The sequence below is a fragment of the Ambystoma mexicanum genome, chromosome 2p (assembly GCF_040938575.1).
Source record: "Ambystoma mexicanum isolate Mex_15411 chromosome 2p, UKY_AmexF1_1, whole genome shotgun sequence".
Classification (NCBI taxonomy): Eukaryota; Metazoa; Chordata; class Amphibia; order Caudata; family Ambystomatidae; genus Ambystoma; species Ambystoma mexicanum.
In genome coordinates, this window is record NC_090923.1 from 1,115,794,941 (window position 1) to 1,115,816,323 (window position 21,383).

Here is a 21,383-nt window from a genome sequence, read left to right on the forward strand (position 1 = left end):
ACCCTCATCCTCCATGCGAGATGTGGTCGATTATGTACTTGGCCTTTGGTCTAGATTGACAAAGTAAATGGACAGTCAGCAAAAAAATCTGAAGGCCAGTCAGGAGCTGATGAAGCACTGGCACAACCAGAAGTCCACAGTGACAGTTTATTCTCCAGGTCAGTGGGTGTGGATTATGGAACTTGCCAAACCCAGTGCCCTTCAGGACAAGTGGACTGGGCCTTACTGTGCGCTGGAAAAAGTCAGTGAGGTAAATTATCTCATTGACGTGAAAGGACCTGAACAGATGTGCAGGGTCTTTCACGTCAACTGGCTAAAACGCCAGTATAGCCGGAAAGACTTGGTCATGGCATTAGTGACAGATGGAGCGACTGAGAAGGAGACCGGTCGTCTCCCAGACCTCCTGCGCACCGAACCCACAGATGGGTCAGTTAAAGGTGTCAACCTTACAACAGACCTGTCAGAACAGCAACTGACAGGCTGTCGCTGTTTACTGGAACAGTTTGCCAGATTGTTTTTGCGGACTCCATGTCGCATAGATTGGTGCACCCATGATGTGACCACTGGAGACAGTAAGCAGGTGAAGAGTAGGATTCACTGAATGTCTGATAAGGTCAGGGACACCATCAAGGAGGAAGTCTCTAAGATGTTGTCCCAAGGAGTAATAGAGCCACCCCACAGTCCCTGGGCTAGCCCAGGTGTACTTGGCCCTAATAAGACAAGCAGTGGGAAGAATGAAATCCGCTTTTGTGTGGACTACCAAGACTACCGCTGCCAAGCTCATGAGTACCTTTGACCTCATGGCAGGGTACTGGCAGGTCGGCTTAACGGATCGAGCGAGAGACAGGACCGCATTCTAAACCCAAGAAGGACATTACCAGTTCAGTGTGATGTCCTTTAGTTTGAAGAATGCCCGTGGCACTTTTCAGAGAATGGTCAACCAGGTTTTGTCTGCACTGGAAAACTTCAGTGTCACCTATTTAGACGACATTGCTGTGTTCAGCCACACCTGGGAAGATCACTTATCCCAACTGAAACAAGCGCTTCAGGCGCTGCAGAACGCAGGTATGACTATCAGATAGCACAGGGCACTGTGTCTTACCTAGGCCATCTGGTCAGTGCAGGTAAGAATCAACCTTTTGAAGCAAAGATACAGGCTGTGAACGATTGAGACATCCCCACCACACAGACACAGGTGAGAGCCTTCCTAGATCTCACCGTGTACTACCAGTCATTCATCAAGAGGTATGGGACCATTGCCATGCCCCTGAATGATGGAACTTTGAAGAAAATGCCTACGAAGGTAACTTGGACCCCCACCTGTCAAACCTCCCTTCAGGATTTGAAGGATGGATTGTGCAGGGCCCCAGTTCTAAAAGTGCCAGACTATGGTCAGGAGTTCATTATCCAGAAAGACGACTGTGATTTGGGGATTGGAGCAATGTTAGCGCAGCTGAACTCTCAGGGGTAGAGAAACCTGTCCCCTACATTAGCAGGTGATTGACAAAAAGGGAAAGGAACTGGGACACCATAGAAAAAGAAGCATACACCGTCATGTACAGTGTAGAAGTTGAATCCCTACTTCTTTGGGTCACTCTTCACTATCCAAACAGACCACCAGCCTGTTAGGTGGTTAATGGCCATGCAAGGGGAGAACCCTAAGCTTTTGCGTTCGGCCACATCCCTACAGTGATTAGATATGGACATCCAGCACAGGAAAGGCTCCCAGCAAGGAAACACAGATAGCCTAAGCTGGTAGATTCGCCTAGATGACGAACTGGACCCTCAGTAGGGTGGTGGTTCACATGTTGAGACTGGGGGGCATGCCAGGAATTCGACCATCCACATGGTGGGCATGCACTCGGCTAGCTTTTTGAAATGTTTTATTAAATGGAATGATGGTAGACCAAGCTCAGGAAAATGTGTGGGGCTAATTCACACCCCTTATTTTATGCTCACACCATGACAAACGCATAGACCAGTGTACTCTGGGTGGACACATCCTACAGGCACTGTATGGCCTGTCATATTTAGTTGGAATGCTATAGCCAGCAGCGCACCATGTCATCTCCAGGAAGGGGGTGGGCCAACCTTCCCCATGCCATTGCCAGCCTGATTACCTAACAAAGGCTCTATGGATCCGCCCTGCTCTTTTGTTATTCCATTCAACTGGTGGCAGCGATTAACATACTTATAGAGTGTACTTCAAACAGGCCCTCCTTTGGTTCCCTGACCTTTCTCCAAATATAAAATGTTTCTGTCTGTATTGTGCCAGTAACAGATGCCCTGACCCATTCTCTCTCTCATTTGTTCCCTTCCCCTCATTTCCTGCCATACTCAAATGTCCCTTCTCTTCTCATTCTTTCTCTAATTCTCACATTCCATATCCTGTTCATCTGAGGTTCCACACTCTCCCTGTATCTCCTCCTAGCTCCTTTGCTCTAACCCCTCCCCACTTTACTACTCTCACCCCTTCTCACTTTAATACTCTCACCACTCATCCTCAGTCTACTACTAGCATCCCTCCTTAATCTGCTACTCCAACCCCTGCTCACTCTACTAACTCTGCTACTCTCAACCCTCCTAAGTTTGCTATTCTCACCTGTACTATACACTAACTCACTATTCTCATACCCCCTCACTTCTCTCCTGCATCCTTCTCCTCACACTCCCCTCAAACAGTCCTCTGTAATATCCTTACTCACCGCCGGTCCCTACTCCCTCTCACTCTACCTTCTAGCAATTGCTCCCCTACCTTCACTTTCATAAACACTGTCTCACCGATTCACTCTCGCAAACTGGTACCACTCTCTCTCACTACCAACCCCTCACCTGCACTCTGCTCGAAGTCTGTCACCAACTCTTCAGCACTCCGCTCCTCCTTCTGTCTTTCTCCTGGTCTTTCGGTCCACCTCTACACCTTCTGACCTCACCCCTGCAACTCACACTCTGTGCTGCCCTCACTCTCCTTATATATTGCGGTCTTTTTCTTTTAACCTCCCCCTCCCCTGCATTGGGCATAATGTTTACCTGAGCCTGTGGGCCAATCTGTGCATGTGTTTTCCACAGTGGTGGGGTTACACAGAACAAAAGCTTTAACAAACCCTTGAAGATCCTCCCCCTTTTCCAGCAAGGTTTTTGTAACAGTCTCTTATAGCTTCTCTGTCGAACCTCTGAGGGGACGCCGAGTTAAGATGGTCATCACTCCCCACACCCGCTGAATTTCAAGGGTTTTGTTTCGATAAATCAGCTTACCGTACCTTTTTCTTAACTAACGGTTTTTATTGAAAAATAAATAAATATATACACTGAAAAAATGTTGTTAAAGGGACGTTATGGTTAAGTTGCACTAGTAAAAACCTATGAAATTCAATGGCAAAACATAGTTACAGGGACGTTATGGTTACAGGTAAAACCGAAACCCCACAGAAATTTGCCAGTTATGGTAAGCTAAGCAACCATAACTCGCACTACCACTGTGCACTGCAAAGACTAATACCCATGACAACAAGGATGACATCACAAGTCTGGTTCCCTCTTTTTTTTAGTTTAGTGACATATCTACACCAGATGCTTTTCTTCACTGACAGTGAGGAACTAAAAAATGAAAAGGTACTATATTTGTAGACCTTACCCTCTAATATGTTCTTAGACTACTTTCCTTACGGTTATGTCACATCATATGCTACACGTAGATAGGGGAAGAGGGAAGCCTGAAACACAGCAATAATTTCTGTTCATGAAGATAACCAGTGTGGTTATGAACATTTTCTGGTAGTACTGCTGTTGTTTTCCTTACTTTTGTTTCTCTGCATATGCTCATATGTGTATGTGTTGTGGTCTCTTTCTGTTTTCTGTATAGCAGTACAATTATGTAGTAAGTGAGGCATTCTTAGCTACTTATTACATGTTTTACAGTACACAAAACCCTGAAACGAAAGCATTCATCACTGTACTATCCAACATGGGAAGATTTTGAATATTGCACCTCTATGATGCATGCTGTAGACAATGCCTTTGTTTCTACATGAGTAAGGTCATGTGCTGGAAAGAACTCTGTAATGCACGTATACAAACAGCACCATGCCCGTAGGTCTGTAAACAGTGTACTTATGAAACAAACAGCACAAAGGCATAGGGTGTGCACCATAACGGAGTGCACCAACAAGATAGGGGATGTCTGCCTTCAACAATCTTACTGCATGCTACTTTACATGGGAACAAAGAACGAACGGGCAAAGTAAGGACTTGAAAGTACTAAGAGCAGAACGTCAGTACAACATAGTAAGAACACTAAAGTTTTTCTGATAATTGCACAGGTGGTGCAGTACACAATAGTAGATAAGCATAACGTTGCTTTCTTTACGCAGCAATGGCAAGCACCTTACAGTGGTTGGAAGAGAATTTCCCTCATAACACTGTTACTTAGCATAGTTACCCCATTCGTACGCACAGCAGTCTGAAACGTAAAATATTTCATATCTATTGCTTCATGTACACGTAACACATTTATTTGTGTAGGACAACATATTGGAAAGGAAAGCAAGCCAGCACAAGTGGCACCCCTTCCACAACAGCATACGGGCAGAGGAAAGTAAAGAAACTCTATAAATAGAAAACAGGAGAGGCTGGAAGGAAAAATGGAAGAATTGGTGAACAATTTTGCTGCCTTAAAAGATTACGTACAAGGACATATTATGGACAAAATAAAATGCCTTTGCTCGACCTGAACATGTACCCCTCCCCCATTTCACAGCCTGCTCTCCCATCAATATCTATGTCATCAGAGACAGTACAATGATACCTCAATCCCTTCCTCCCCTCTCGACCAACTTGCACAAATCCCACATTCCCACACGAAGTATCCACTTCTGCTAACCTTTCCCTTTCCGAACAGTATGTATGAATGTGTGGTAGTGAGCGTTCATATTTAAATTGCAGTTCAGTGTGCATTTGGCTTTTCCTTTGTTTTTAAAATGCCGTTATGACTCGGAGGAAAACAGTACTGCTGGGAATGCCCACAATTAAGAAAAAGGGAGGTGTCCTACTGACACCGCACCTGGCCAGCCTGTCCACAATGACAATGGAGGAATCCTAGGATGCCAGTACTATCCGCATGTCCGCATCTTGTGAACCACCTAATTTAAAGTTCTGTATTGGAATTTTGCCGACTGCTGTATTTCGGCACAGTTGGAATATTGCTGTTTATGCGTCATGTATCCTTTGTGGTGAGTCTGAAGAGACAGTTCAACACCATTTCTTACTCTGTCCGGCCACCATGCCTCTGAGGAAGCGCTCCATGAAGCCTCTGTTCTTAAGCCGTGGATGTATGTCCCTACCTGGTGCTATGGCAATTTGCCTGGACGTCTTGGGTAAGGAGGCTGTGCTTGCCACTCCAAGTTATCTGAGATGGGCAAGAAAAATGTATATGAGGAAGGCGCACGTGTGTCGCACTATTAATCAGGCCAGAGAACCCAAAGGTGTTCATACAACACCTATGTACATGCGCACAAACTATTCCACCCAAAAAGCTTCCTGCCGACAACCCTACAGACAGCCCTGCCAATCGAGAACATTTGCAACGTCACCATGCAACTGCAACCACGCGGCGCGTGGGCCCTTATTTCGCAAACACGATTCGCACCCTCTGACAGCGGAAAAGTACAGTGTTCTACAATCTACAGAATGTTATTGGAAAAGTACACGCTTACAAACACCATGCAATGTGCCATTGCACATGTATGTATTTGTTTGAACTATGCAAGACTGTTTTACGGTTGCCATGTCTCCAGAGCAGCCCTATAAAGGACCACACCACAGAGCAGCTCTGCAATCTGTTTGTAGCTTTTCAACACAGAGTAGGTGGCCACATAGATTAGAGCTGTAATTGATGCCGGACCAAATCTATTGTCATACATTACCTTTGCAAGTAATGGCAACCATTTCAGCACAGCTCACTACGCACACTAATGGGGAAATGTATTAATGCCCCTTCCTGTCAACCACAACCTCAGTGCCGATAATCCCCACTGTCACATTCCCATGCGCAGCATGCCGACAACGGTAGTATGTGGCACGTGCGCTTCCACAAGTACTGCGAGGGCCGTGCCCCACCAAACCAGAAACAGTCATTCTTCCCTTTCTACTATGTTCTTTGCAGCACACCCTCATTGGGCACTGTTAAATATTCACACATGCATCCACCAATCACATTGAAGAGCTCTCCATTCAACACGATCAGTTCTGTACAACTGTCCCCTGGGTACACACCACACCCAGAAACGTTATTGCGCAATCCTTTAGCCTCCACAGTCCTATTTCCATGGCCACCATCCTCAAAAGCCCCGGATGTGGCTTTCGTGCTGTGTGCGGGAGTGGGGGAATAAATTGCAACCAGGGTAGGGTATTTTATGTACAGTGGTGGTTCAGAAAAGAGACTTTTTTTTTTTAGGCACTTCTAGAGAAACAGCTTCTTTTTTGTTTTGATATGATTTTGCATTTTCGACTCCTCACATTCTTACAGTACACTGTTCAACGCATCCTGTAGATGGGCAAACAAAACAGTATTACCAATGTACCAATGGGCGACAAGGAAATGCCATTTGCATGGAAAAACTCGGCATTTCGACAACTAATGATGTCATTGTTGCAGAAGAACACTGCACGAGCAGACAAAAAGTCACACATGCTTGTGTTGATGAGACACCTTCCAATCTCTGGCTGGGAACAACATGCATTAGCATTGTCCCATACTCTTCGTGGTGGCATGGATGAGAAAAGCACCTGGGCAGTGGGAAAAAGCCTCTTCACTTCATTCAGCAACCTCTTGAGGTAATGGAACAAACTTTTTTTTAATATAACTCTGTTTATTTGGATTTAAACAGTGAACAACAACATAGATATAAACATAGGCATTCATCAGAAAAAACACAGCGGTATTGTCAGTGACAAAGGCAACACAAGATTAAAAAGTAATGATACAGTTGCGAAGGAGGAATTGCTGGCAGTACTGGTTACTTCTCGTGTCTTTGAGTTAGGGGGGTGAAGGGGAGAGCAAGGGGGGACGGGAGAGGGAGGAGGGAAGAACGTTGGTCTCTATGGGGGAGCAGGGAGGTATGATTGTTATGTCTGGGAATTGGGTGTGTATGGCGTGAGATAGCTGTGCGTGTCGAAACCGGTCCATAGGTGCCAAGCCAAATTTATCTTGCAGGGCATCAAAGTTTAGGAGGCGACCCTCTTGGATCACGTGTGCTAGTGTGGTTATCCCTCTTGTTCCCCAGTGCTCAAAAGAGCCCATTTTCATTATTTCTGGTTGTTGGTGGCATGTAAGACCTGTAGTGGCGGTACTGGGAGCATGGTCTCTATTTCAATGCGGATGTGTGCTAGTGTGGGGTCTCATGGAACAAACTTGAACAATCTGTGTAACTCAAATGCATGCCTCCATAGTGTACGATGACAACATGAACAGTAGCAACACTGGCCACTTTTTTCGGCAGAGGTCAACGAAAACGCCGAAACTACATACATGGACAGCGCACCACAATGCGTCCACTCCATCCAAACCAAAATCGCCATCAAAGTGTCTTTACTGGGCATACTTGTGCAGATCTATCACAAAGGGATCACCCAAAATCGGGAAACACTTTTAAATGCCCTGAAAGCTATCTCCATGCTTGCACCATTTTCTGAAATAATAGTTTGGCCAAGTCCTTCAAAACCGGAGAATGTTTTGCAAATCTATGCTACAGTTCAAAAGATATAAAGCGTAAAAAAAAGGTGTGTGTTTTACTTTTGCATTGATTTTCCCAGAGGGAATGTTTGCTGACACGCACAGTCCAAACCGCTTGATGGATTTTCAACAAATCTATTTTAAAAGCAACTCAAAGCATGCAAAGAAATGTTTTTTAGGTTTGGTGAAAATCCGAAGTTTAAAAAAAATGTGGGTATATTGGGGTGCCCGGCTGGTACTAAATCTCTTATATATATCTCCCATGGTGACTGGTTGTTTGCATGTCTGGAAAGGAAAACCCACCATTTTCTTAACCTGTTTTTTGTTGTTGTGGAGGACCGGGACCAACCAGAAAATGTATCTGACCACATGGAGCCCTGTCCGGCCACCGAAAACACCAGGTCCCACTGACATTTGACATTTGGGGCACAGCTATTTTTTCAAGTTGTGAAGGACCGGGACAAACTGGAAATGGTATCCGACCTCCTGGGGCCATCCCTTGGCCAAGGCAACCGCAAGGTCCCATTCTTCCGTAAATTGAAAATAATCAGTGTTCTCTAGATTCCAGTGATGTCATTGATGATGTCATAATTGATGTGACAAGTGATGTCATATGTGATGCCATCATTGTGCTCATGGGGTCTTAAACTGGGCGGCTCAGAGTTAAGGTGGAGTAGTATATGCATTCTCATTCTCTGCTGAACAAATGGCTACATGTCACTGGAACATCACTTATTTAGTCTTAGACTTCCCTGACACATACCAATCATGCACTATAAAGCTGCTGTCTTGGTGAATGTACGCCCCTTATAGCAATGGTTTGTAGCAGTGAAGTCCAGGACTGACCAAGTGGTAGCTGGGTGGCATAATCCTAACACTGTGCCCCAGGAGGAAGCACCAAGAGAAAAAAGTGGTCAGAAGGGGCACAGAGGAAACATGCATCATCAGTCTGCACAGGATAGAGAGGCATTTTATCAGCCAATAGAATTGCAGCATTGCGCAACAAGGGTTTAATCACGTGACGGCACATATGCAAGACTACCTAGACCTGATGTATGGTGGGTGGGACTTTGGGATTTCCAGCCTGGACAGATAATGATATTGGCCTATTTTTCTCCCTGGTTCAACTAGGGTTTGGCAACAGCGCACCCAAGACAGACGGAGGGCGGATCTTCTGCATTTTCTATGCGCTGGTGGGCATCCCACTCTTTGGCATTTTGCTGGCAGGCGTGGGGGACCACCTGGGCTCCGCACTCAGGAAGGGCATCGGCAAAGTGGAGCATATTTTCCTTGTAAGAACCTTGATTGTTTTGGGGTGTTCCATGGACTCTTTTCCCTGCACCATTTTGTCTTACTCATGTGTGATGGGAGGAGAGCGGGTACACCAGACATAAGGACGTTGAGACAATAAATGCGTTCCACCTTTGTCTTGGCTTTAAAAAGAAGCAGTGCCAGGTCCTACATTCCAAAATGTAAGCATGAAGAAAAATTAGTTGGGGGAGGGCGAGGGGGGAGCCCCACTTGAGATTGCACGTAATGGGCCAGGGCCTTGTGGTTTAGTGCCTGAGAGATCCATCGTGACCCACTGGCTTGGTTGCGCTGACCTTCATATGCCAGTGGCTGATATAATGTCTCAGGCCATCCCGATTCGCTTTGGACCCCTTATGAAACGTAAAAGGATAAGGCTTGACTATCAGTCCTTAAGCATCTGTTGGGCATTACTGGAAACACCTCCCCCATCCCTGTACCCGCTTACTGTTGCTACTGATGCAACCAGGTGCCTCTACTGGTTCCTTATACATCTCCTAGTTGCAAGACCCAAGAACACCAGAAAGCCACCTTAATTCACAAGCAATTGGTGGGCAAATCGTCTTCGCTACCACGAACGCTTCCACTCGTGCAGGAGCAGCGGCTTCACAATGCCTATGCATGCACAAACACCACCACACAATCACAGAAAACACCAGCATCAGAGACAGCCACCCAGACTCACAAAACATCTGTGAAGGGTAGCTGCCTGCACCCAAGAGGTATTCCCCGAGGTGGGCCAGTCTATGAGGAATCGGGGATTAGGCGGCACCGGTCAAGTAGCCTGCAAATCTCTAAGAGGCTGGTGGATGGTTCGGAGCAAACTAGTTTGAGGGACTCTCGAACCAATCGAATTGTGTGTGGTTCAGGGTCCTGTGAGCTTTAAAGCATTTGAGGGAACTCACCTGAAAAACTATTGGGGGTTCACGCATGAGCGGCCTGAAGGCTGCTCCAACCCGCACCCCGCCACCACAGGGTCCTGTAGCATGTCCAAACTGGTAGCCTCCTCCGCCCCAAGGGCAGTGGGGCTGTTTTCTATTTCTAGCACTCAAAATTAAATAAAAAATGTGGTGGGTTCCGCAACACAGAATTGCTGCTGAATTTTTCTGAAACAGGACCTTCCAGCCAGAGCAGCATGCCAAATTCCCCTGGGCGGGAACATCAAGTAAGTGGGGGGTGGTAGTAGGGATGCTTTGGAGGAGGAGACAGCAGAGCCAGAGGGCTGATGCGGAGAGAAGAGGAGATAAACCATGGGTGTGCTGTGGGGGGAAGGAGTCATAGGGGTACTTTGGGGGTCAGAGGGGAGCTATAGGGTGATGTGGAGGGTGGGCGTGTGCCCCCCCTCACCCCAATGAATGATTCATGAATATTCATGGGTCTCTGAATTTCTCTAGCCGTGTGACCCACGAATATTCATGGGGCGCTCATGGGGTTTTCACCAGGACTTTCTGGTCGGGCAGGGTCAATCAAATGTCAGACAGCGAGAGAATATATCAGTGTTGCTGCCTGACATGATGGTTTGTTGTAGGATGTCCGTGCTTCTCTTGTTATTTTGACCACTTCCCTATCCTGTGTCTTCCTTTAGAAGTGGCGGGTCAGCCCCACCATTGTGCGTGTCATTTCAGCCGTGCTCTTCATCCTGATTGGCTGCCTGCTGTTTGTGATGCTGCCAACCTTCATCTTCCAGAGGATTGAGGCCTGGACCTTGCTGGAGGCCATCTACTTTGTTGTCATCACCCTGACGACTGTCGGATTTGGTGACTACGTGGCAGGTGGGCTGGGCGTGATGACGTGTCATTGTGACAGTGTGCATACACGCAACTGTGTTATGCATGTGCATGCAACGGTTTCTGCAATCAAACTTAAACTCTGTGCATGGGGGTTGAAATATGTGTAAATATGTGCACTTGCCAACATGCAAGAGAGAGAGAGAGAGGTAGAGAGAGAGTGTGTGTGTGTGTCTCTCTCTCTCTCGAAGTAACAGCGTGTGAACGTATGATTTGACAGTGCCCGCATCCATGCACATTCATTTGTAAATGTTCAAGCATTTTATTTCCCTTATGTCGTCTATGGGAGGTGACCCAGCAGCTGGGGTCCACCATCCACCACGTGGTATGAAGAGGATCCCCTGGTCTCCTCCAGATCAATGGGGGCCAAGGACAGGGGACTGCCACGTTAGGACTAACCGTCTTACTGACCATTTAAGAAACACGCAAAAGACTAAAACTGGAGAATCCAGGAGCTGATTCTCGAGGACCAGCTGGGCTGGTCATTATCCAGGCATTGAGCAGAGCAGTGTAGAAGACATGCAGGTCCCATCATTTTCCATTGGGGAGCTCTGTTTGTGCAAGGCAGCGCACATGCACAGGAGTAGCAAATCCAAGATGGCCGACCTGCCTGTATGAGTGGGAGCAATCACATTTACCTAAAGACCCTTGTGAGTGCAGAGCCTGTCACAGGCTCAACCAATCCCTGAGGAAGGGGGAACATTGTGCACAGCAGCGTGCCCAGGAAGAGTACTATTAAAATGCCCATGGGTAGAGCAGCAAAGTGATGGCACTCTCAGTATGATGATATGATGATGATAGGTTATTTATGACATGCTTAATACCCAAAGGTTTCTAAGCGCAGACCCGGGGATCGAACCTGTGGTGCTCAGTGTCGTCTTGCTTCCAAGGCGAGCACGTTGCCCCTGAGCTATCCTCCCGAGACAGTAACAGAGAAAGGAACTCTGGCAAGACAGGAGTGCAGGAGAAGTGGAAAGGAGGACAGGAGGAAGCTAGGAGTTCACTTGGAAGGAATATGGGAAGTAATGGCCAGTGGGTAAGACAACGACAGCTAACCTGTTGACTAGGGGAATGTGGGAGGAGGAGTGAGAAAGTGGCATGACCTCCATGGAGTAAGAAATGAGTCAGCCCAAGAACTAGAGGCAAGTCACAGAACTCCATGCATGCGTGAGTGCTGGCCCAAAAAGAAGGCTAGTAAGATGGGAGTGAGCAGAAGGCTAGTAAGTAGGGAGTGATGCGTGTTTAGCAGTCAACATTCCACAAAGGGCAGTTGAGAGAGACTCTGAGGAAGATTGGCTGCGCTGTGGGGTTGAGACAATAAAGTATATATATATATACGCCTTACCTGTGTTTCGGTGAGATCATGAAATTGGCGACGGGGATTTGTCTGAACCCCGGTCCCACGTGTGCGTTGGCCTGGTTTTCCTGTGCCGCAGCGGTACGTGGACGGACCACCTGCGGGAGCAGCTGCTGGCCCTGTGGGGTGTTGGAAGTGTGGCGCCGTCTGCTGTTGTCTGGTGCCCCGCTCACTTACGAGGGGCAGTGGCGGTTGGAGCGACGGCAGGCTCCGCTGGTGCAGAGGATAGCGGCTGAGGCGGCTAGAACAGCTGTGAGTCGCGGGTGCGGGTGGGCCCCGCCTTTGTTTCAGAGAGCAGCGGTGGGTTCGGACGGGCCTCCGCCGGCGGCTCAGCTGTTCTCCTTTGGCGGTGGGCTGCCCAAGGTCCGGTCGGCAGTGGCGGAGGAGCGGCCGCTGCGCCGCAAGGAGGTGCCAACCCCGCCAGCCACGTCTGTCCCATTTGCATGGCAGCGTAGACATGTCCAGCGGCCAGTGGTGTTCTCCCGAGGGGGAGGAGGAGGGGCTGTGGCGGCGCTGCGTAACGTAGCTGACAGCGGCGCTCGGGTCAGCTGAATGATGTTCGCCCTGCCGGCGGAAGCAGCATAGGAGAAGCGTAGGACTGAAGTTGCGCAGTGCAGCTGACTGCGGCCCTCTAATCAGCTGATTGCTGCCCGCTTCGCCGGGCGGAAGCTGCAGGGAAGAAGCGGAGGTTTGGGGTTGCACTGCCCTTTGCTCCACTGGCGAGTGGATCGAGTGCAACAACCTTCTGGGCTGTGCCACCTGACTTACAGGGAGGCTGGGGCACACGGCCGTGGAAGAGGCCCGGTAGGTGGGGATCAGTCATTCTGGCTGGGCTGTGACTGGTGGAGGGTTTACGGTGGATCAGCTGGGATCATGTATATGAGGAGTGCAATTTCCAGCCTGTTTTGACTCACCCAGTGCCAGTGACTGCTGGTTGTACTTTGTACTGCAATTACGTGTGGGTGCACGTGCACAAGGTGACTGAGTGGGGACAGCTAATCATCAGGAAATCCCAGAGGCTTGCTTGGTGTTGTGCTTGCATGGTGTTGAGCAAATTCTGGTTGGGGGCCAATTCTAGGGTATTCATATTAGACATGTTGCATACGGCTGCCAGGCCTCCGCCTGCCTTTCTACCAAACCCTGGGAGCCTGCTGTCCCTTGGGAGCAGTGGGTGGATGCCTTCAAAGTATACCTCAGGGCTGCTGGGGGCGCAAAGTTCAACGATGATGAAAAAGAGGCTGCATTGCTCAATTGTATTGGTACTGAGGGGTTGAGGGTTTTTCGTCACCTGCCTGGAGAAAATGTAGTGGTTCAAGGGGGAGGTGAGGGAGAAATGGTTATAAGTACTTATGAGACTGCTTTAAGGAAACTGCAAATGCGTTTTGGTAAGAGAGTTAATGTGGTTTTAGAGCGGTTTAAGTTCTTTTCTAGGGCGCAGGTTTCCACGGAAAGCATAGATACCTATGTTACGGCATTACGTGCACTCATGGCTACATGTGGGTTTCCAGGTAATGGGGATGAACATATAAGAGATCAAATTATGATGAAGACATCCAATCAGAAAATCAGAGAAAGGTTGCGGATTGAGAGTGATCCATCATTAGAAAAGGTCTTGGAGATCGCCAGGGCAATTGAGGCTTCTAAGGCGAGCGTACAAATAGTTACTGAGAGGGATATGTCTAAGGAGGTGGTGCATGTGGTAATGTCAAGGAACAAGAAAGGTGTGGATAAAGCTGTTGGGCAAGGGAGTAAGGCATCTAAGAGCAAGGATGGGTGCAAAAACTGTGGATGGTCCAGTCATACTGCTGATTCTAAGTCTTGTCCTTCTTGCAATGTGGAGTGCAGGAAATGTAAGCGTTTGGGCCATTTTGCACGCATGTGTAAGGGGCAGATGGTGGCTAGTGTGGTTCCAGATGATTCCACCATGTTGCTAGAGGGTGCATCGGGAGGTGGATCTAGTCAAGGTGTTATACTGCATGTGAAGGGTGGCGGGCAGAAGGGTCCATGGGTGTCGGTATTGGTGGATCAGCACCCTGTGGATATGCTGGTGGATTCAGGGTCACCCTATACATTGGTGTCTCCAGAAGTTTGTCAGGAAGTTTTAGGGAAACAGGTTTCAACTTTGTTGGCTTCGGACATTGCACCATGTGCATACGGGCAAAGTCCCATTGAAGTACTAGGGTACAATTGGTCCAATTTTTCTTTCAAGGGGAGGCAAACATTGGGTAAACAGTATGTGGCCTCAAAGGGCACGAGTGTGTTGGGTTGGGATGAGCAAGCAGCGCTAAAAATACAGATTCATCCTGGTGAGAAGGTGCCAGTTCTCAGTGTCGAGGAGGGGGCGTGGCAAAATGACATGAGTGTTGACTCCACAGTACTCATGAGGGAGTTTCCTGAGGTATTTTCAGACACCCTGGGTAAGCTCAGAGGTTTTACCCATCGCATTGTTTGGAAGAAGGGAGTAGTTCCCAAAGTGCATAAGGTCAGAGGGGTGCCAGTAGCGGCGAGGGAGGCATTGAAAGCGGAATTGACTAAGTTGCAAGCTGCGGGGATAATTGAGCCTATCGAGTCCTCAGAGTGGTTGTTCCCTGTGGTTTTGGTTAAGAAGGCAGACGGGAGCATGAGGATGTGTGTAAATCTCCGGGAGCTGAACTCTAGCATATGGGTGGATCGGCATCCTTTGCCGAATATCAACGAGTTGTTGTTGACTTTAGGTGATGCCAAGTATTTCTCCACCTTTGATCTGTCAACGGCGTATCATCAAATTGATCTGCACATTGAATCCAGACCCTTGACTTCATTTGTGACTCATTTTGGGGCATACAGATTCTGTCGCATTCCATTTGGCCTTGCTTCGGCTTCTGCTGTGTTCCAGCGGTTGATGCAGCAGATGTTTGGAGGGGTGCTAGGCGCCAGTTATTTTCAAGATGATATCTTGGTTTGGGGCAGTAGCAGAGAGGAGCACGATGTCAGGGTTAGGAGCGTCATGCAGATTCTTAAAGAGAGAGGTCTAACGGTCAAGTTAACCAAGTGCCAGGTGGGTGTGGAGGAAGTTACTTATTTAGGACATACACTGAGTGCCCAAGGTGTGAAGCCCAGAGGGGAATTGGTAAAGGTGTTGAGAGACACACCAGCTCCGGTCAGTAAAGAAAAAGCTCAGGGCTTTTCTGGGTCTTGCAGAGTACTATGTTAAATTTGTGTCCAATTATGCTGAAAAAACGGTGGCTATGAGGGCCCTCATGAGGAAGTCGGCTAGGTTTGTGTGGTCTGAGGAGTGTGGGGTGGAGTTTGAATTAATCAAGAAGGATGTGGAGAATGCTCCGTGTCTGAAATCATTTGACCCGAAAAACAAAACTGTTCTGACGGTGGATGCGAGTGAGGTGGGTCTGGGTGCAGTGCTGGAACAATGGATGAATAGTGAATGGATGCCGGTGGCTTTTGCTTCGAGAACATTGACAGATGTAGAAACCAGATACTCAGTAATTGAGAGGGAGACCTTGGCCGTGTTGTGGGCTTCAAAACATTGTAGGACATTTCTGTGGGGCATACCGTATATTGTCAGAACAGACCATAAACCGTTGGTGCAAGTGTTTTCTACCAAAGGAGTCATGGCAGTATCCCCGAGGATTGCGAAGTGGTCAGTGCAGCTACAGGATTACAATTTTGTTTTGCAATATTTTCCTGGGAAGTTGAATGTTGTGGCGGACTGCTTGTCCCGTTTGCCTATTAGGGAGGCGGACAGTCAGATGGGATTGGTGAAAGAGGTGGATCTGCAGGGGTGTCAGGTTGCTTGTGTGACTTCGGCTGTGGAGAAGTCGTTGTGGGATGTGGAGTCTGAGACAGATCTTGAGTTGAGATGGATTAGGGAAGGTCTTGTTAGAGGTTGGCACACTGTCAAGGATAGGCCTGAATGGAAAGGTCACGCTCAAGTTCTTCATGAATTAGCGGAAGGTCCCTGGGGTGTGTCTAGGGGCAGTAGGTTGATTCCCCCGGTAAGTTTAAGAGGAAGAATGGTGGAATTGGCGCATGTGGGTCATTTGGGGCGATCTTTGACCAAGAGGAGACTTAGGGAGGAGTACTGGTGGCTGTCAATGGACAAGGATGTTGAACAGGTGGTGAAAGATTGTCAAGCTTGTGCAGTCAGTGATGAGAGCAAAACACTGCACCCACAACCCGTACATCCCGTGGAGGTTCCTGAACAAGTATGGACCAAATTGGCTTTGGACATCATGGGTCCTTTTGAATGTTTACAGCCTGAGTCTAGATATTTGTTGGTGTTGGTGAACTATACGTCCAGGTGGATTGAAGTGGCGGCTTGTTCGAGCGTCACTACTGATTCAGTTATTGCCTTCTTGAGGAAGGTATTTGATCGTGAGGGATTACCTGCCAGTCTAGTTACTGACAATGGTGTGCAGTTTACATCCAGGGCTATGGGAGAATGTTTGGAGCAGCACGCTATTGCACATTATCGGACGGCTTTGTATAATCCGTCTGCTAATGGATTGGTTGAAAGGGCCAATGGTACGATAAGTCGGCTATACAATTGGCTTTAGCCAACGGTTTGGATTGGCAGGAAGTTCTCTCACAATACTTGGCTGCATATAGGAGAACCCCTGCCGTGGTTACGGGGAGATCTCCATTCGAGCTCATGAGGGGCAGGAAGGCAGGTACCATGTTGAGAACTTTGGCCATGGGTGGTGGTGGCCCATGTGATATGGATCTGCAGGCTATACATCGCAGTATTGTGGCGCGTCAGGAGGCTGCTGTGGCATCACAAAAGTTAAGGAAACAATTGAGCGTTAAGCCGGGGGATTATGTGCATATAAAAAATCCCAGGAGGGTTCACAAAGGCTATAGCAAATTCTTGCCTTCGAGGAGAGTGATTAAGGTTGGGAAGGGTCATGTACATTTGGAGGGAGGTTCAGTCTGGAGTAAGAGACGGGTGGTGATTGATGGCTGCAAGGGTGCTGATGTGTCAAATGCTGAGTCTGATCCGGAGTCTGAGGAAAGTGGGTTGGACTATGATCCTGTGGGGTCACCAGTGGTCAGGTTCGAGCGGGAAGAGGTTGTTCCAGCTCCAGGTTCTTCGGGCTCAGATGTGAATGTGGAGGGTCAGAATGTTTCCAATCAACAACCCGAAGTGGGACAAGAAGGGGGCCGCCGTGCCAGGCGGTGTGGGCCCCCCATAAGGTTTAGAGATTACATTTGCTAGATGTGTTATGGTATGGTGAGGTTCATATCTTTCTGCATTTTAAACTAATTTTTGTATGTAAGAAGTTCACACGTCTAAGCGTAAAGTTACGCCCATTGTTCATTTCTTGTTCTATTTCGAATTTTGTTACAGGTTGTTAATTTTTTATGTAAGGGAAGGGAATATGTTGTAATGTGCACGGGCACATATAACGTGCACGGGCACCTGTGTAATGTTGATGCGTGTTTAGCAGTCAACATTCCACAAACGGTAGTTGAGAGAGACTCTGAGGAAGATTGGCTACGCTGTGGGGTTCAGACAATAAAGTATATATATATATATATATATATATATATATATACGCCTTACATGTGTTTCAGTGAGATCATGAACATGCATAATACCCAAAGGTTTCTAAGCGTGGACCCGGGGATCAAACCTGTGGTGCTCCGTGTCGTCTTGCTTCCAAGGCGAGCACGTTTCCCCTGAGCTATCCTCCCGAGACAGTAACGAGAAAGGAACTCTGGCAAGACAGGAGTGCAGGAGAAGTGGAAAGGAGGACAGGAGGAAGCTAGGAGTTCACTTGGAGGAATATGGGAAGTAATGGCCAGTGGGTAAGACAACGACAGCTAACCTGTTGACTAGGGGAATGTGGGAGGAGGAGTGAGAAAGTGGCATGACCTCCATGGAGTAAGAAATGAGTCAGCCCAAGAACTAGAGGCAAGTCACAGAACTCCATGCATGCGTGAGTGCTGGCCCAAAAAGAAGGCTAGTAAGATGGGAGTGAGCAGTAGGCTTGGGTATCTAATACAGGGATAAGGGTCAAACCCAGGCCATATACCTAGAAACCCTACTAGCCTATGTGTGGATAGGCTTTTAATCACTTTAACCCAAACAGGCCCACCACTTAAGAAGTGAATACATGGTTGTACCTAAAGCAAGTTTATTGCACGAAGCTCCGCATAGAGGTTAGATGGTGTTGCAGGACCAAACTAACACACGTCTCAGCAATACCACATCAGTTTGCATCTTTCATACAGTTTTGCAACAGTTCAAACACTGCCAAATACTTTATTGCAGTCCACCCCACAAACATATTTGGACAGAAACCTCTTCAAAGAAATCCCATCTGTTCCAATTTCTTCCGTTTTAATTGGCCAGTCTTTTTTTGATAGCCATCTTCAGATCATAACATAGCAGGTGTATTTGTAAAGCGCATGTTCACCCCCGATGGGGCATTTTGGCGGCTATTAGCAGATGTTTATTGTTAACTAATTTAAGGGTACTCATTTTATCGACCTCAAAAGGATGAAAGGCTGAGTGGACCGGCCAGGATTCTAACCTGTGACCATTGGGTCAAACTCAGCCCCCTGTAGTGGATGCATTAGTCCACTGAGCCAAAGACACAGCAATAATCGGATTCAGATCATATTCAGAACACATCTCTTCTTATGATTCCTCCATAGTAGGCCACAACGTCAGTACATGGTTTAACATTGGTATTGAAACATAATTCATTACTAGCAATGACTAGCCTAGGGCCTTTAACTTTAAGTGAGATTTCACATGGTCTGCTTACATTTTTTTGTAAATATGAGGAAGGTCTGAATAAACAGGATCTTCTTTGTTCTACTGGTTGCCATCTCAACTACTCCAGACTCTTGGCATTTCCGAAGACATACTAATGTATGCGACCACTACTCCAGAACAGACACTACTCCAGAACATACAGCCTCTGGTTTCGACCAATGAGTGATATAACATCTGTTCCCTTGCGGAACTGTTAAATCATAAACCCTCGTCGGTCTGCAAGCTGACTTTCTTACTAGATGAGTTATTCTTCGTTCTGCCAATGAATGTCCCTGCTACTTAAAATACATATGCAGCAGCTTACCCCAAAGGTTAAAGTTACTGATTTACTCATTTTCTGTTCTCTGAATACTGAGAAAGTCTGTTTAAAAGTCACAATGCATTTTGCAAGAGAGCCCCAATTACCATGTTTTTTTGCACAGCACCCTGTGTGTAGATTGTGTTCATGTTGCATTTGCAGTTTTGATATTGTATCTTTCTATGTGCATGAAAATCTAATATGTATAAATTCTAAACAACAGTAACACTAAAAGTAACATATCCCATCCATAATTAACTGCACTTGATACATATGAATTTGTAACATTGCACCCAGTTCGCTGCCATCCTCCCGTCAGCAATACGGTGCACGCAATATAAACCCCCCTCAATTATGGGGGCCTTTCCTGACCACCCCTTCACTGGCCAATAGAGAGACCTTTCTGTTACCACCATGACAATTGTGCCTTCTTGCAGCTGAATGTGGTTTGGAAGTGTAATTGAGTGCCCTGTTTTAAATGTAAAACCTACATTCTGAAGGCCGCAGCTGTACCTCATTAGAGAATTAGGTTCAGTCCTGATGCTGAGGGCACCCCTTTGGCCGCTGTGTTGATCGCTTCTTTTGCTCTCTTCCCAGGGGACAGTTCGGGGCAGGAGCACGTGTGGTATAAGCCCCTGGTCTGGTTCTGGATCTTGCTGGGTCTAGCCTACTTCGCCTCCATCCTCACCATGATCGGAAACTGGCTGCGGGTCCTCTCCAGAAAAACCAAGGCAGAGGTAAGAGGGCTTTGCAGTCCACAGAGAAGAGTGCAGAGCTGGGAATGCCTCTCCTTAGATGGCCTGACCAGACCAGGCCATACTATCTCATGCCAGGTAAGGCCCAAGCACACTGGGCCACATCGTGCCATACCAGAGCATATCCGACAATATCAGGTTATCGCGAGTCAATCTGGGGCCACATTATCTAACGTTTACACCAGTTCTAAAAAGTGAGCAAATGCTTTGATAATAGGTTTTGTCACAATCCGGTATTATATAAAAACATTTGCACTGGGGCAAAAATAAATCATGCTTTTTTGTACTATGTTTTCTGCGTAACATAAAAAATCTGTTTGCTACATTTTTTTTTCATGTTACTCATCAAACATAGTAAATAAAACAGCCTATTTCCCATTTTGTCCTTGTGAAAAAAAATGTGATAACACAAAATTGGGGCTGAACCTGTGTGCTCCATTCCCAATTATCGAAGCAGTCAAATCGGTGCTTAATTAATTTGCTCCACTTTTTTGCACCAGTGAAAAGCTTCGATATTCTGGCCCCTGGCCATAACAGCTCATAAAGGTACATGCACGTTACTTCAGACCAGCCAGATTAGATCCTAATAAAGTAGGCCAACCTGGGCATTCAAGCCCATACAAGGGCACATCATCACAGCATACCAGTACACACCCGGGCTAGATCACCAAAGCTCTGCACTTGTGCAAGAAACAGAGCAACTGAATTTAGTACCAATGATTCTGCTTAGATAATACAGAATGGGGCAAACAGGTTTAGCCTCAATTGGTATTACCTAAGAATGTTGTCACCGGGCAAAATTAAAGCAGGCTGTTTTATGTACTATATATACTGTGTAACATAAGCAGAAATGTAGGAAACGCCTTTTGTTTTATGGTCGGCCGCAAACATAATACAAAAAACAGCCTGATTCATTTTTGTCCTAGTGCAAACCTTTTTAGATAATATGGATTGTGACAAAGTGTGTTTGCTCCATATTCAATTATCAAAGCATTGGCTACATTTCAAGCACTGGTGCAAATGTTTGATACTCTGGCAGACCCTACTGGGATGCACCAAAGCATCACCAAATAGAACCGGGGCCCACGATGTAAATCTCACAGCCACAGGGTCATTTTTCAGTTTAGGGTTATAAAGTGGCACCTGGGATGGCCAATCAGATTCCAGGGGTAGCACTGCCACCCCAGGCCACTCCCTGGACACGCCTATGCCCCAAAGAGCTGCTTCAGCTGCTCCCACCGGGTGAGGGAGCGCTCCGGTATTTCACCGGCAGGCGTTGGTCCTCCGTAGCAGGTGACAGGTCGACCCCCTGTCTGCCATTATGAACAAGCTGCTACTGCTGACTGAGCTAGACACTGGCCGCAACAG

At 47.3% G+C, this 21,383-nt stretch overlaps 1 protein-coding gene across 1 annotated transcript in view; it reads left to right on the forward strand.

The window, feature by feature from the left end:
* KCNK4 (potassium two pore domain channel subfamily K member 4) overlaps window positions 1-21,383 on the forward strand; it is a 239,978-nt gene that overhangs the window by 193,711 nt on the left and 24,884 nt on the right. The window contains exons 4-6 of the mRNA XM_069645142.1: window positions 8,861-9,021; window positions 10,623-10,809; window positions 19,858-19,997. Coding sequence (XP_069501243.1) covers window positions 8,861-9,021; window positions 10,623-10,809; window positions 19,858-19,997 — 488 coding nt within the window. The remainder of the gene's footprint in view (window positions 1-8,860; window positions 9,022-10,622; window positions 10,810-19,857; window positions 19,998-21,383) is intronic.